The 15,869-nt window shown below is 41.8% G+C and overlaps 1 protein-coding gene and 1 pseudogene across 1 annotated transcript in view; one reads left to right on the top strand and one right to left on the bottom strand.

Moving 5' to 3' along the window:
• UBE2G1 (ubiquitin conjugating enzyme E2 G1) overlaps positions 1 to 15,869 on the top strand; it is a 101,623-nt gene that overhangs the window by 52,684 nt on the left and 33,070 nt on the right. Inside the window, exon 2 of the mRNA XM_015118270.3 lies at positions 6,790 to 6,892. Within this exon, the coding sequence (XP_014973756.1) occupies positions 6,790 to 6,892 (103 nt within the window). The remainder of the gene's footprint in view (positions 1 to 6,789; positions 6,893 to 15,869) is intronic.
• LOC100424787 (lysosomal dipeptide transporter MFSD1 pseudogene) lies at positions 13,051 to 14,583 on the bottom strand (annotated as a pseudogene).

Genomic DNA, 15,869 nt, shown 5'->3' with positions numbered 1-15,869 from the left:
TGTCTGCTATGTGTGAGATGAACCTAATATTTCTTGCTCTAGACCTGGAGTCAGCCATTTCTCTGAAGAGCCCTGGTCTGTTTTAGTGATAAATTCATATTTAGAGACCACATTCTGGGTACTACTGGGCTGTTCATTTTTTCGAGGCTTTTTCAGTGGACAGATCTGAGAACTATATATTTGAAAGCCATATCATTTTATATTGATTCTTCCAATTCCGATTCAGAAATGCAGGGTTTTTACTTTTTATATGCTCTTTCTGTTCTTTTTAGTCTTATTCTTGGTAATGACTCTATCTTAGCAAGTCTGTTCATGCATTATTTTCCATTACTTAACACTTACCGAAATCATTACTCTCAAGGACATTTCCTTGTCCCTGGGTTTCCTTTTTATTCATGGCTTGTAGACCACTCTGGCCCACAGTGATTTCCAGATTCATAGCATGCAAGCACAACTCTCATTTAACAGTCACCAGACACTCCAGGATTTACTAGTTTTAAAAATTGGAGTATAACATTGACAGGAAAGTACATACATACTATGGACAGCATGCTTCTGTACCAGTACACCAGAAGTCTGTTCCATGCCTCTTCCCAGATACTGCTTTCACTTCCCGCTCCAAAAGACACAGAGAGAGAAAATGCCATTGTCCTGATTTGTAATACTAGTGGTTAGTTTTGCCTCCTTTAGAGCTGTAAACTTTTGTGTTTTAGCATTCATGACTTGTGGGAAAGAGAGGCCTTCTAGCCCTTCCAACTCGTAATTGTGTCTCTAGATAGCACTCAGAAAAGATGCTATCTTCATCTTTGGCACTCTCAAAACTCCTAATACCTTAGGAATATAAGTAGAAGGTCAAGCATGCTCACTTTTTGGTTTTAGTTCCCCTTTTGATTTACAGAAGCTCTATTTGTATTAGGGATTTTAAACTCCCTATTATGTTGCAAATATTCTTTTTTTTTTTTTTTTTTTTTGAGGTGGAGTCTCGCTCTGTCGTATGTTGCAAATATTCTTTCCCAGTCATTTGTATTTAGACTTTATTGCTGTACTGCACTTAAAGTATTTTGTGTAGCATTATTTGACTGTTGAGTTTTGTGTCCTGCATAGGTCACCTTTACTCAAAGTGATGTGAAAAAACTCAATTCTGTATTTGCTTTTAGTTAGGTTTTATACCTCTTTGTTTATATCTGTAATCTGTCTGGATTTGAATATAGTGTGAGGTATCCATATCAACATTTAAACACAGATAGGATGTTTTAACATCTTTCAGGCTTTTCCATTAAAATAAAACTTGCTTGAATTTCATTTACCTGGGACTACTACACTTTTCCATCTACCGTCAAACTTTTAGAAAAAATTTCCACTTGGGTTTTTCCACTTCATCTTCCCTTTGTCGACTCAGCGTTTCCTGCATGGATTCTATCTTACCTTCACGGCGACACTGCTTATGCCTAGGGCAACTGTGGCCTGTTTTTTTTTTTTTTTTTTTTTTAAATTGAATCCAGTGGACTGAATATAGACCCCTTCTTCCCTGAGCTGTATGTGTTTATCATCGTTGGATAGTTTCTCCTTTAAATGCAACTCCTTTAGCTTTAATAAAATGTTTTCTTGGCTTCTTGGCTTCTTCTTCTTCTTCTTCTTTTTTTTTTTTTTTTGAGATGGAGTCTCGCTCTGTTGCCCAGGCTGGACTGCAGTGGTGCAGTCTCAGCTCACTGCAAGCTTTGCCTCCCGGGTTCACACCATTCTCCTGCCTCAGCCTCCCAAGTAGCTGGGACTACCGGATGCCTGGCTAATTTTTGTATTTTTATTGGAGATGGGGTTTTACCATGTTGGCCAGGCTGGTCTCAAACTCTTGACCTCAGATGATCCTCCCGCCTCAGCCTCCCAAAGTGCTGGGATTACAGATGTGAGCCACTGTGCCCAGCTTGATTTATTTTTAAGACAATGTGTTTTTTGTCCCTAACAAAAGGCATTTAATACTAAGCCCATCACCATTTCTTCCCCTCTCCTGGAAAACCAGTACCACCGCCTATGTTTCTCATTTCAGTGAATGAACAGATTTCTAGCCTTGCATGGAAATCTGGTGTCAAAAAAAAGCCGGGGGGTGGGGGGAATTCACATTATCGGTAACGGTGTTAAAGTGTACCACTCAGTGGTATTTAGTGTATTCACAATGTTGTGCAACCAACCACCAGCTCTCTCTAGTTTTAAAACTTTTTCATCACACCATTAAATCACCCCATACCCCTTAAGTAATTATGCCCCATTTCTCCCTTCTCTCATTGTGTAATCTACTTTCTGTCTCTCTGGATTTGCCTATTCTGGATATATCATATAAAATAAGTTGTATAATGTGTGACCTTATATGTCCGGCTTCTCTACCTTAGCCTGATGTTACTGAGCTTCATATATTAGTACTTCATTTCTTTCTATGGCTAAATAATATTTCATTGTGTGTATATACTGCAGTTTATTCATGTTTGAGTTTCTGCCTTTTGATCATTACAACAAATGCTGCTACAGACATTCATGTACAACTTTCTGTGTGGACAGATGTTAGGTATATACCTAGAAGTGGAATTGCTGGGCCATATGGTAACTCTGCTCAACTTTTTTATCATATGTCATTTTCCTTTTAAAAAAAAAAAAAAAATTTTATTTTTTAAACAGACAGGATATGGCTCTGCCCAGGCTGGAGTGCCCTGGTGTCATCTCAGGTCATGGCAACCTCCGCCTCCTGATCGCATCTTCCCACCTCAGCCTCCGTGAGTAGCTGGGTCTGTAGATGCACACCACCATGCCTGGCTACTTTTTTTCTTTTTTTTTTTCTTCGTAGAGACAAGGTTTTGCCATGTTGCATCAAACTCCTGGGCTCAAACCATCTGCCCACGTCAGCCTCCCAAAGTGTTGGGATTACAGGCATGAGCCACGACGCCCAGCTCATGTCATTTTTGACTTACTACTTTAAGCCCTACTTCTTTAACATCACCAGGTTAGGGTGATTGATTCTGTCTTCTAAATATCCCTGTTTTCTTCATTGTTTCCGCGGCTATATACTTGAGGTACGCTTTTCAGGATTACTTGAATTGCTTGCTTTTTGTTTCTTTGTCCTCATCATGCCTTATTTACACAATCTTCTACATACTACAAGATTGGTTTTTGCAAATGTAAATCTCATGAGGTCACCCCATTGTTTAAAAGAAAAAGAAAAAAAGAACCACCCTTCAAAGGCTTATCATTGCCCTCTGGATAAAGTCCAAGCATGCAGGGCTTACAAAGGCCCTTTGCTGTCTAGCTTTTGACATTCTGTTTAGTTTCAGCTGCTCCCCTGCCCCCCGCCGTTCTAGTCATATACTGATTGCCCTATTTCAAGTTTTTGTACATGCTCCTCTACCTAAAGTAGAGGTTCAGATTCTAAACCTTGAATTTCCTCACCCAAATCCTTTATTTCTTTTCTTTGTAGAAGCCTTTTCTTATTCCTCATGATTATGTTATGTGCCTTTCTTTTTTGTGTGCCTTCAAATTCTTGTACTGTTGTTGGAGCACATTGTAATTGCCTGTTTACTTCTCTGGGGATCAGAAGCCGATGTTGGTCAAGTGCCAGAAGATGTAGACGGACTGAAGTACAATCAATAGGAATTTAGCAGAAGCCAAAAGATTATTTGATAAATTATTTAGGGAAGACTTCATGGAAGGGGCTAGTATTGATAGGGACCTTGAAGGAAGCATTCATGAAGGTATGGTACGGTTCTATCGCTTTAAGTGGATTAAGCCTGTTAAATATTCATGCATCTAGACCTAGGAAGAGTCATGCTGGGGGCAGAAGCCATGACAAAAGTGAGGCGTTGGACATTTTTCAGCATTGCTTTTGTATTTACTTCCACAAGCAAAGGACACAATTAGGCCTGCAGAGGAGATGCATGGAAAGAATGGGCAAAAGATTTCAAGAACTTGGGGGTTTTGACAAGAGTAAGAAGTAATGATATACTTTTTGAGTATCATATGGAAAGTGTAAGGAAATTTTCAAGGGTAATTTTGACCATGTAATTTTGTAATAAATAATTTCAGAGCTCACCTATGTTTATAAACCCTGGACTTCTGGTGGAAAATGCAACAACTAGGTAATTTCTGGATATATTATAGAATCTTTCACAAGACTCTTGTGTACAGTGTTGCAGAAAATGGTCTGAGTAATGTAATGGTGTTTATCTAGAAAAAGGTTGGAAATGAGATCACTCATGTAGAAAATAACTCCTCACAGCGCATTTGTGTGTGCTCCACTCCATTCCTCAGTCGACAGGAAAGTGTGACTTTCTGTTTTACTAGAATGTCTGCAACATAGTTGGCACTCAGTACACATATGCATGCATAAACAAAGTAACTGAAAATGCTATTCCCATCTTAATGTGTTTGCACTTTCAATATCTTTAAAAAGTATTTTAGATTAGCCACTTTAAAGTAAAAATACCTTTCTTGTGTATTGAAATACAGTGCTGATTTTAACTATTTGTAAAAGTCCAGTTTGCCTGTTATGCAAAAATATTAGACTTATACATATCTCCCCTCAAATTTCAAGAAAAGAAGCACTTCCATGTTTAAACATAAAGTTTTTATTTTTATTTTTGAGACAGAGTCTCGCTTTGTCACCCAGGCTAGAGTATAGTGGCATGGTCTCGGCTCAGTGCAGCCTCTGCCTCCCAGGTCAAGTGATCCTCCTGCCCCAGCCTCCTGAGTAGCTGGGATTACAGGTGTCTACCTCCATGCCTGGCCAATTTCTGTATTTTTACTAAAGACAGGGTTTCACCATGTTGGCCAGGCTGGTCTTGAACTCCCAACCTCAAGTGATCCGCCCTCCTTGGCCTCCTGAAAGTGTTGAGATTACAGGTGTGAGCCACCACGCCCGGCCTAAATAATAAATTTTCACTGTTGACTTTCTCATATTTTGCTGGCATGTTGTTAAATCCTAGTTGTTGAAATAATACCATCTCTGATTACCCCCAAAATTAATATCTCCTCAGTTACCTACACATTGGTTCAGTCGTTGGTAGCACTCCGAGCTGTATTATACTGTCTTTCATCCTTAGGCAAAGCTGCGTGAGAATGATGGCAGGTAGTACACGAGAATTACACACCTGTTGAGACTCCCACCAAGTCCTTTTCAAACCACTCTACTCTTGCGTGTTCTTTGTCCCCACTTTCCAATTTGAGCCAATGAGTACCCAATTCCACTGGCAGGTAAAACATGATAATTTTGTGGGTGATTGATACGTGCATTCACTATTGTGATTGTTGAGTTGGTTCCTCTGGTGTATACATATATCAGTACTTATTAAATTGTTTTTTGTTTTTGTTTTTGTTTTTGTTTTTGAGATGGAGTCTTGCTCTGTCACCCAGGCTGGAGTGCAATGAATGGCGTGATCTTGGCTCAATGCAACATTTGCCTCCCAGGTTCAAGCAGTTCTCCTGCCTCAGCCTTCTGAGTAACTGGGATTATAGGCGCATGCCACCATGCCCAACTAATTTTTAAATTTTTATTTATTTATTTATTTTTAATTATTTTTTTTTTTTTTGAGACAGAGTTTTGCTCTTGTTGCCCAGGCTGGAATGCAATGGTGTGATCTCAGCTCACCGCAACCTCTGCTTCCCAGGTTCAAGCAATTCTTCTGCCTCAGCCTCCTGAGTAGCTGGGATTACCAGCATGCGCCACTACACCTGGCTAATTTTGTATTTTTAGTAGAGACGGGGTTTCTCCATGTTAATAGGCCGGTCTCAAACTCTCGACCTCAGGTGGTCCACCTGCTTCGGCCTCCCAAAGTGCTGGGATTACAGGTGTGAGCCACTGTGCCTGGCCAAATTGTGTAATTTAAGTCTGTGCAGTTCACCGAATGTCAGTTATACCTCATTAAACTGTTTAAAAATTTCTCATGTGGTCTGCTCACCGTTAGTAGGCCAGTACTTTATTAAGTCTGGTGTCTCCGGAAACATTTTGGGCCCTGCACCCCTGCTCACCTGCTCCTTAAGGTCCCTGTCTTGGCTTGTGTGCCCCCACCTCGCTAGTTCCTCACCTCTTGTTTCCCACCCTGTCATTCTTTCTCCATGCCACGGCACTCTCTTTAGAAGAGAAGAACCTCATGATGCTACAGCCATTCCTGTATGCTCTAGCTATTACTCTTAAGTTAATCCTGTGTCCCAGAGGCTATGGCTCTCAGAGGGTCAACATACACAGATAAGACTTATGGGACCTCTGCTCTCCTTGTGCTCAGAGATGGATGGGCACACAGGAGCACTGTAGGAGCAGGTCCCCACGACTACAGGGACATGTCAAATAGGAGTACAAATGTTAGTACAAATGAAAGTTATTAAGCTCAGTATATTCCAATGAAAAGGTATGATTAGACACTCTGAAAGCATACCCTAAAGATAGCAGCTTAAGAATTGCCAACTTGATTTGATTTCTGGGGTTCCCTCGAACGAGAATCTCTGGGGGATGGGCCTGGATATCTGCATTTTAATAAGCTTCCTTAAAAGACCACTGTAGGGCCACCCAGAATGACAAGAGCCTGGCTGGACACCAGTAGAAGTTGATCTTCTGGAGAGTTTGCTTTACCCAGGGCTTTCTTACAGTATAGACATGAAAATATTTTGGCCATCAAGTAGCATCTTGCCTGGCAAGGTATATCTGTTTGATGGTTTAAAACTTATATATAACATGTATGCTCAAGTTCTGTAATTTATCTATTGGATGAAAATTTTGTGCTTAAATGTATTGATTAAACTTTGCTTTTTCCACAGAACTCAACAAAAATCCAGTGGAAGGCTTTTCTGCAGGTTTAATAGATGACAATGATCTCTACCGATGGGAAGTCCTTATTATTGGCCCTCCAGATACACTTTAGTAAGTATAATGGGACTGACATCTTCAAAATGGAGCTCTTTTAATACACTGAGTTAAAAACTATTTTGGCAGGCTGGGCGTGGTGGCTCACGCCTGTAATCCTAGCACTTTGGGAATGGGTGTGGTGGCACGCGCCTGTAGTCCCAGCTACTCAGGAGGCTGAGGCAGGAGAATCACTTGAACTCAGGAGGCAGAGGTTGCAGTAAGCTGAGACCACACCATTGCACTCCAGCCTGGGTGACAGAGTGAGACTCCATCTCAAAACAAAACAAAGCAAAAACACAAGTATTTTGGCAAACTGAAATGAAATTATTTTTTAAGGAGCAGGAGAAATGGCTGTATTCAGTATCCTTTGTACTGAATTGGATCATCGAAGAGTGTTCGTGTTCTCCTTGAATCTCTAATGTCTAAGACCTATTGCTATTAAAAATAATAGTTTCAGGCTGGGTGTGGTGGCTCACGCCTGCAATCCCAGTACTTTAGGAGGCTGAGGTGGGTGGATCACCTGAGAGGTCAGGAGTTTGATACCAGCCTGGCCAACATGGTGAAACCCTGTCTCTACTAAAAATATGAAAATTAGCCGGGCGTGGTGGCACACCTGTAATCCCAGCTATCCAGGAGGCTGAGGCAGGAGAATCACTTGAATTCAGGAGGCAGGATAATTGTATATTTTTTGGACATTTTAATTGAGAATGTATTATACACATCAGTGTATTAAGAAGGCTAAGGAGAATTTTCAAGATCGTCTATTTTCGTGGTTCTCTACTTGAGTCCCCACTGAATACTGGTTAGAATCTAGGTGTTCTTATCCTATACTAAACTAATGGTCACTTTCTCCTAGTTTGTTGAAAGTTATTGTTAGACTATATGATAACCTGTTAACTGACTATTAATTGTTAAACCAATGACTTAAGGATAGACAACAATGTAGTGGTATTAAATAAGAGTAGAAGAGAAGTAGAATTTTAAAAATATTTCGTGTAGTACATTTCTAGATGCAAAGACCACAGTCGTATTTTCTGCTCTGAGTGTTTGCAGACTAACTTAAATTTACTAGTATGTATTGTTTTGTAAGATGCATCTGCCAGGCGCGGTGGCTCACCCCTGTAATCCCAGCACTTTGGGAGACTGAGGTAGGCAGATCACGAGGTCATGAGTTCGAGACCAGCCCGACCAACATGGTGAAACCCTGTCCCTACTAAAAAGACAAAAAAATTAGCCGGGTGTGGTGGCGCGCGCCTGTAATTCAGCTACTCAGGAGGCTGAGGCAGGAGAATCGCTAGAACCCAGGAAGTGGAGGTTGCAGTGAGCTGAGATAGCGCCATTGCACTCCAGCCTGGGTGACAGAGCGAGACTCCATCTCACACACACACACACACAAAGATGCATCAAGACTTCCTTACATTGGTGACTGATACAAGTTTCCATGCTTTTTACAGCAGTTCAGGTATTGGAAAAAAAGGAAGTGACCTTCTTAAAGCCAACAACTGAGTGACAGGGACAGATCTAGATCTGAGTTTCTTGAGGTCTGGACTATACTTTCTCATTTAACCTTCATCTCAATGGTGCTAAGTGGGTAAGGATTTGGATGCATCAAACAGTTTTTTTGGTGATGGTCAGGTAGTTGTTTTTAGGTTTTCTGAGTTAGTAGCTCTTTTCCTCCTCAGAAAACAGCTGATGGAAAAGAAGATTTGGAGCTATTTCTCTGCCAGGCTAGGCTGATACGTAGAGTTGAACCGTCGTGTGGACATTTGTGTTTGTGATAACGATTGCCAATCCGAAATTTTGCTGATGTGTTTCCTGATAGTAGTTTGCATTGATGAGTTTTACAAATTGAGATAACTGAATTTGGCCACCCCACATGATTAAGGTTTTTGGCAGATAACAGTAGCCATTGAAGACCATCTGGAAGTGCTTCCTCCTAACCTTACTGTTATTTGAAAGCAAATTTCCTAACAGTTTTTTCACCAAAAGATGCTTGATGCAGCCAGATCCTTACCCACTTACCACACCTGGGATGTGAGCCCGGTGAAGTTCAGATCTATTCTTGTAGTTTTTCAACATCACCACCTTGGGAGACACAGCAACATTTCAGTGACAGAATCTAGTTACCCTTGTATTACGTACATGAAAACAAGAAAAACTCTTCTAAACTGATGTCTGTATGGAGCATTGGTTGGGAATCCAGATTTGAGCTCAATTCTAAGGGCCTCATTGAAATTTTTTTTTTTTTTTTTTTTTTTTTTGAGATGGAGTCTCACTCTGTCTCTCAGTCTGGAGTGCAGTGGCGCGATCTTGGCTCACTGCAATCTCTGTCCCCTGGGTTCAAGTGATTCTGCCGTGTCAGCCTCCCAAGAAGCTGGAATTACAGGCACCTGCCACCACACCCGGCTAATTTTTGTATTTTTAGTAGAGATGCCATTTCACCATGTTGAGCAGGCTGGTCTCGAACTCCTGACCTCTCAGGATTAGATATACACCATTTTGTTACAATTGCCTACAGTATACAGTACAGTAAAATGCGCTACAGGTTTGTAGCCTGGGAACTATACGCTGTATCCTAAAGCCCAGGTATGTAAGTAGGCCATACCCTGTAGGCTTGTGTATGTTCACTCTGATGTATAAAATCGCCCAAGGACGCCTTTCTCAGATCATAACCCTGTCGTAAAGCCTCGCATAACTGACTGTATGTTGTGTACCTCCAGCTCCACCAAAGAGAAACACTTTTTCTTTTCACTAATAAAAACCCGTTTCTGGGCGGGCGCTGTGGCTGACGCCTATAGTCCCAGCACTTTGGGAGGCCGAGGCGGGCAGATCACGAGGTCAGGAGATCTAGACCATCCTGGCCAACATGGTGAAACCCCGTCTCTACTAAAAATGCAAAAATTAGCTGGGCGTGGTGGCGCGCACCTGTAGTCCCAGCTACTCAGGAGGCTGAGGCAGGAGAATTCTTGAATCCGGGAGGCGGAGGTTGCAGTGAGCCAAGATCACACCACTGTACTCCAGCCTGGTGACAGAGCAAGACTCCATCTCAAAAAAGAAAACAACACCGTTTCTGGTATTTGGTGTACATTTTTGAAAGCGTTGGCTGTTGACTTGAGATGTGAATCACAGCAGTGTTTCTGGCAGCTCCTCTGGAGTGTGTATATGCTGCTGAGAATACTGGTGGTCACTTCTGGCCTGTGCCTTCCTGAGATCAGTAGCCTTTGCTCAGGGAAGAGAGAGAGCGTGTTCCTAGGGCAGGACCTGAGAAAGGCAAAGCAAGATACAGGGGGATGAAGAAAGGTTTGTTAGAAGTAGGCCTTTTAAAATGCTACCAAGGATCATGTACTTCATAGAATGGATTTGTCGTTGGCTGGGCGTGGTGGCGTACGAGGCCGAGGCGGGCAGGATCATCTGAGGTCAAGAGTTGGAGACCAGCCTGACCAACACGGAGAAACCCCATCTCTACTAAAAATGTAAAATTAGCCGGGCATGGTGGTGGGTGCCTGTAATCCCAGCTACTCGGGAGGCTGAGGCAGGAGAATCGCTTGAACCCGGGAGGCAGACGTTGGCGGTGAGCTGGGATCGTGCCACTGCACTCCATCCAGCCTGGGCAACAAGAGGAAAACTCTGTCTCCAAAAAAAAAAAAAAAAAGGTTGTCTTAACAGAAAGTAAGAAAGTAGTGATGTTCTTGTAATTATTTCAGTGGAATGGAGAGAGTAGAGGCCATCTTGGAATTATTTGAAGAGCGCTATTGGGAGTGAATGTATATACCTTATGTATAAATAACTGCCTGTAGGCCGGGCGCGGTGGCTCAAGCTTGTAATCCCAGCACTTTGGGAGGCCAAGACGGGCGGATCACGAGGTCAGGAGATCAAGACCATCCTGGCTAACACGGTGAAACCCCGTCTCTACCAAAAAAAGACAAAAAACTAGCCGGGCGAGGTGGCGGGCGCCTGTAGTCCCAGCTACTCGGGAGGCTGAGGCAGGAGAATGGCGGGAACCCGGAAGGCGGAGCTTGCAGTGAGCTGAGATCCGGCCACCACACTCCAGCCTGGGCGACAGAGCGAGACTCCGTCTCAAAAAAAAAAATAAATAAATAAAAATAAATAAAATAAAATAAATAACTGCCTGTGAAGGGAAGTAGAGGCTTGTACTGGGGGGAAGCGGTGTTACAGGATTGAAAATAAATTAGTATAGGCTCAGATGGTACCCAGACCTAAGTGGTTAATTCACTACTTTATAATTAGGTAATAGAAATAATACTGAACCAAAATTCTGTAAAAGCTGGTGTGATTATCTCACCGTGCCGTCATTAGCCCTCATTTAGTCACTAGAGGGCACTCCACTCTCTTCAGTCTATGTGATTGATAACTGGTACATTCAGGGGTTACTTTGAGACTCCTATAGTTGCCACAAGTCTTAATTCAGTCATACTCATCTTTATATTGCATTACATGTTTATTTTTATTAATGAATCTTTCCAGTGCAGTAGTCTTTAAGGTTTTTCTAGGAAATGTACACTCTGAACTGGTATACCAACTATTTTCAAAGGTATACCAACTATTTTCAGACTGATTATCAAGCAGTATGGATAACCACTCATATCCACAGAAATTGAAATTTCAGGTAGAAGTGGCAACAGGTTTGTAGTAAGGAAGTTTAGGATGGGCACAGTGGCCCATCACGTCTATAATCCCTGCACTTTGGGAGGCCAAGGGTGGAATGTTTGAGCTCAGAAGTTGGAGATCAGCTTGGGCTACATGGTGAAACTCTGTCTCTACAAAAAAAATACAAAAATAAGTCAGGCATGGTGATGCATGCCTGCAGTCAGGAGGCTGAGGTGGGAGGATCACTTGAGCCCAGGAGACTGCAGTGAGCCAAGATCATGCCACTGCACTCTAGCTTGGGCAACAGAGCTAGACCATGTCTTAAACAAACAAACAAAAAAACCCAGAAAGTTTAAGAAACCTGGATATCACTGTATAATTATAACATTTTATAAATTATTAATGAATGATGTCTGTGTATTTTCTATCTCTCTTTTCCTTTCATCACCAATGGCTGGTCTGTTCAAGGAGTATGCCTTATCTATTTATTTTGTTTTTAAGCACTGGCAATGGTATGAAAAATTTGGAGAATCTTAAGATTATGTGTTTTGTAGTATTGCCTTACCTTGGGTGGTTGTAGAAAATGAAGAATCAGTTAACCAAAACTCAGAATTACATTCTTTTACAGTTGCAAAATTCTATTCCAGTTATAAATTATTTTTATAATTTATATTCCAGTTATAAATGTATTTACTGTAAGATGTAGAGGCAGAAGCCATCTGTTCTGTAATGAAATTCTGGAGGGAATGAACCTAATGCCTGCATTGCTTAGAAATTGAATGATCAGTGGTAATGCCTTGCTGTTTATCATGTAGTGTTCAAGGACATGGACTTTGGGGACTGCCTTTGGTTAGCTCTCTAACTCTACCACTCTTAGTTGAGTGACTTTGAACAATTACTTAAATTTGGTCTTAGCAGTTTCATTTCTAGGGTAAAAACCCTATGCTTAGGAAATGTTTCAGACTTTCAATGTTCTATTGCTTATAACAGCAAAAAAAAAAAAATCTTACTTTTTCCCCTTTTGCGGTTTTGTTATTTATCTTTGTAAATGTCAATTATAATTTGAAGGACACTTTGTAGTTACTAATTAGATTATATGAAAAACTGTATGGAAAGTTTGTACTCTAATATTGTGTCCCCAAGAAATTAGGGTCCTCAGTAACAGAGAAATAAACTCAGAAGGGCCACTGCTCAGCAGTCCACATAACCACAGAGTAGAGCATAAGCTACTGGCTGTGAATAGAAAGACACTTCATAAAAATCTTCACGTATTTTCTAGCATTATTCCCTACCACTAAAGGGAATGCCTGTGACAATGCCATTTTTTTTTCTGCTATAAGATAAAGGAAAGGTCATATCCCTAAGATACATACATTATCATATCCCTAAGATAACAGAAGCTCCAGTGTTTTTCTTTTTTCACTGTTCTTTTCGGAAGTTCACCTGGATGTTCCAGAGCAGTTTTCTAAACCTTTCATTGTTGATTGGCCTTTTGTAGAATTCTTCAGCAACATACAGTACAGAAGACCCAGGCTAAAATAGTTCTCACAGATACACTTTGAAATAGGTGTATTTGGATATAAATATAACTTGCCATTCCATTATTTTTTCTAATGACTAAACTCTAAATTTTTTAAAATGGAGATTTTCAAACCAATGATGTGCAAAGCCATTCTCATGACACAGTTATTTAAACTTATTAAGTATGGGCAAATTTTATTTCTCCCCTTTGTCTTGTGGAGTAATTGAGGTTCTCACCCTGGGCATGATTCACAAAATAAGAGTAAGACCACAGATAATAGTGACATAGAAACACAGGCAATGAAGAAAACTTGTAAAAAACAAATATCCCCGAGTATCCTGTATCATCCCAGCAGTGATGGAAATGATGGGCAACCCAAGATTCTGAATGGAGTGCGTGAAGCCATATGCAGTTCCCAGTTGATGTTCAGGAACTACAGATGCCACTATTGGCCATAATGCACAGGCAGGCAATGACTAGGAGATTCCCAGAGGACACATAGCAACCCAAGGGCTCCACATCATAAAGGCCAGCATCATGTGGGACACAAGAGTGGCTGTGACCACACACACAACCCAGATGCTGTTCTTCCCTGTGTCATCCACCGGGAGCCCAAATACTGGGTCGTGGGAGCAGATACGACATACACAACACTGTTCATTGCACTTGCTGCCTGGAAAGAAAATCCAAATTTCTCGTAAAGAAAACTTTCCCAAGTCTAATAAAAGGGAACATGGCAACACGCTAGCAGACACAGATGATAAATATGAGCCACAGGGGTAAGGAGAAATCCTTTACATCAGTTAATTTAAAAACTCTCCCCCCCCCCTTTTTTTTTTGTTCTTTATGAAGGATTCTCTCTGCTCTGGGATCTAAGTAAGCAAGAGCCAAGGAAGGCACAGATTAGTGAAAGAAGACATGTTACCTCCAGTCTTAAGTGTGACTCCAGGGGTTGTGTGACCAGCAGAACCCCACGAAGCTTCAATCTTAGAATACAGCCAACTCATGAAGTTCATGTTTACTGTACTTCCAATTCTAGCCACGCTAAATTGTTGGAGTCCAAACACCAGGTTTAATTCTTTGTCTTTAAACCAGCTCACAGCGTATGTATTCTGGGCAACTGCTAAGCACTCCCCACCAATCCTGAACACAAATCTTTCAAATTCCATCAGCCAAAAAACATTAAATATTCCACTCAGAACAAAAACAACCTGTCCAATGCAAATGAAACAGCTAAAAATAATTGTGCCCCATCATATTCCAAATACTCTGTTTTAAAAAGCGACCAAAGAAACACAAAACCACACTGGGCCAAGAATACCAGGCATATAGCAGCATGAATTGCATGGTGTTCACCTGCATATCCCATTTATCCTGAGTCCGAAGGGCAGCAGGATTATTATAGCAAAAATAGCTGCTGAAGCCAAGGAAGAACATCAATAACAGCATCAAAAGTCACAGACAGGCGGCTGGAGGCCACAGAAGGGCCAGCGGCAGCCATGCTTTCTCATCCTTCTCCTCCACTGCACCCGCGGGAGACCGAGAGGCGGAAGGGGTGATGACTCCAGGACCCGGCGGAAAGCAGTGCCCGCAGAGCACAGCCAAGGCAGTGATCACATGACTCCCAAATATCTTAGACTAGTAGATAGTGAACTGTGGGAAATAAAATGATCGGACAAGAGACAGGTACAACAGGACTACAGATTAACAGGAAATGTTGAGCTAATTTCAGACGGCAGCATGCGGCACATCATTTAAATAAAATAAATATGGCCGAGTGGTAGGTAGGACTTGATCCTTGTAAGATTTTTATAATTTAACACCAAAACAGTAAAGGAGGCCTCATGGAAGAAACTTGAACTAGGCCCGGGATTTTCAACCCTTTCAAATTTGAAACTGCTGGTTACATATCTCCTTTTTTTTTTTGAAGCAGAGTCTCACTCTGTCGCTCACTGCCACCTCTGCCCCCCAGATTGAAGCAATTCTCCTGCCTCAGCTTCCCGAGTAGCTGGGATTACAGGCACCTGCCACCATGCCTGGCTAATTTTTGTAGTTTTTACTAGAGATGGGATTTCACCATCTCGGCCAGGCTGGTCTTGAGCTCCTGACCTCATGATCCACCCAACTCAGCCTCCCAAAGTGCTGGGATTACAGGTGTGAGCCACTGTGGGCGGCCAATACACCTCTTTTTAATATCATGATAGTAATTGTATTGTAGTATCTGTGATGAAGATAATATGTAATGAAAGATATTTTGAATTCATTGATGCCTTTTTAAAATTGTATTTATTTTATTTTTTTATTATTATTTTTGGAGATGAAGTCTTGCTTTGTGGCCCAGGCTGGAGTGCAGTAGCGCGATCTTGGCTCATTGCAACCGCTGCCTCCCAGGTTCAAGTCATTCTCCTTCTTCAGCCTCCTAAGTAGATGGGATTACAGGCGCCCGCCACCACGCCCGGCTAATTTTTGCATTTTTATTTTTTATTTATTATTATTATTTTTTTTTGAGACGGAGTCTCGCTCTGTCGCCCGGGCTGGAATGCAGTGGCCGGATCTCAGCACACTGCAAGCTCCGCCTCCCGGGTTTACGCCATTCTCCTGCCTCAGCCTCCCGAATAGCTGGGACTACAGGCGCCCGCCACCTTGCCCGGCTAGTTTTTTGTATTTTTTTAGTAGAGACGGGGTTTCACCGTGTTAGCCAGGATGGTCTCAATCTCTTGACCTCGTGATCCGCCCGCCTCGGCCTCCCAGAGTGCTGGGATTACAGGCTTGAGCCACCGCGCCCTGCCTAATTTTTGCATTTTTAATAAAGGCAGGGTTTCACCATGTTGGTCAGGTTGTTCTTGAACTCCTGACCTCAGG

Source organism: Macaca mulatta, chromosome 16 (assembly GCF_049350105.2).
Source record: "Macaca mulatta isolate MMU2019108-1 chromosome 16, T2T-MMU8v2.0, whole genome shotgun sequence".
NCBI classification, from domain to species: Eukaryota; Metazoa; Chordata; class Mammalia; order Primates; family Cercopithecidae; genus Macaca; species Macaca mulatta.
Note: the sequence above shows the minus strand (reverse complement) of the source record. Positions and strands in the feature narration are given on the sequence as shown.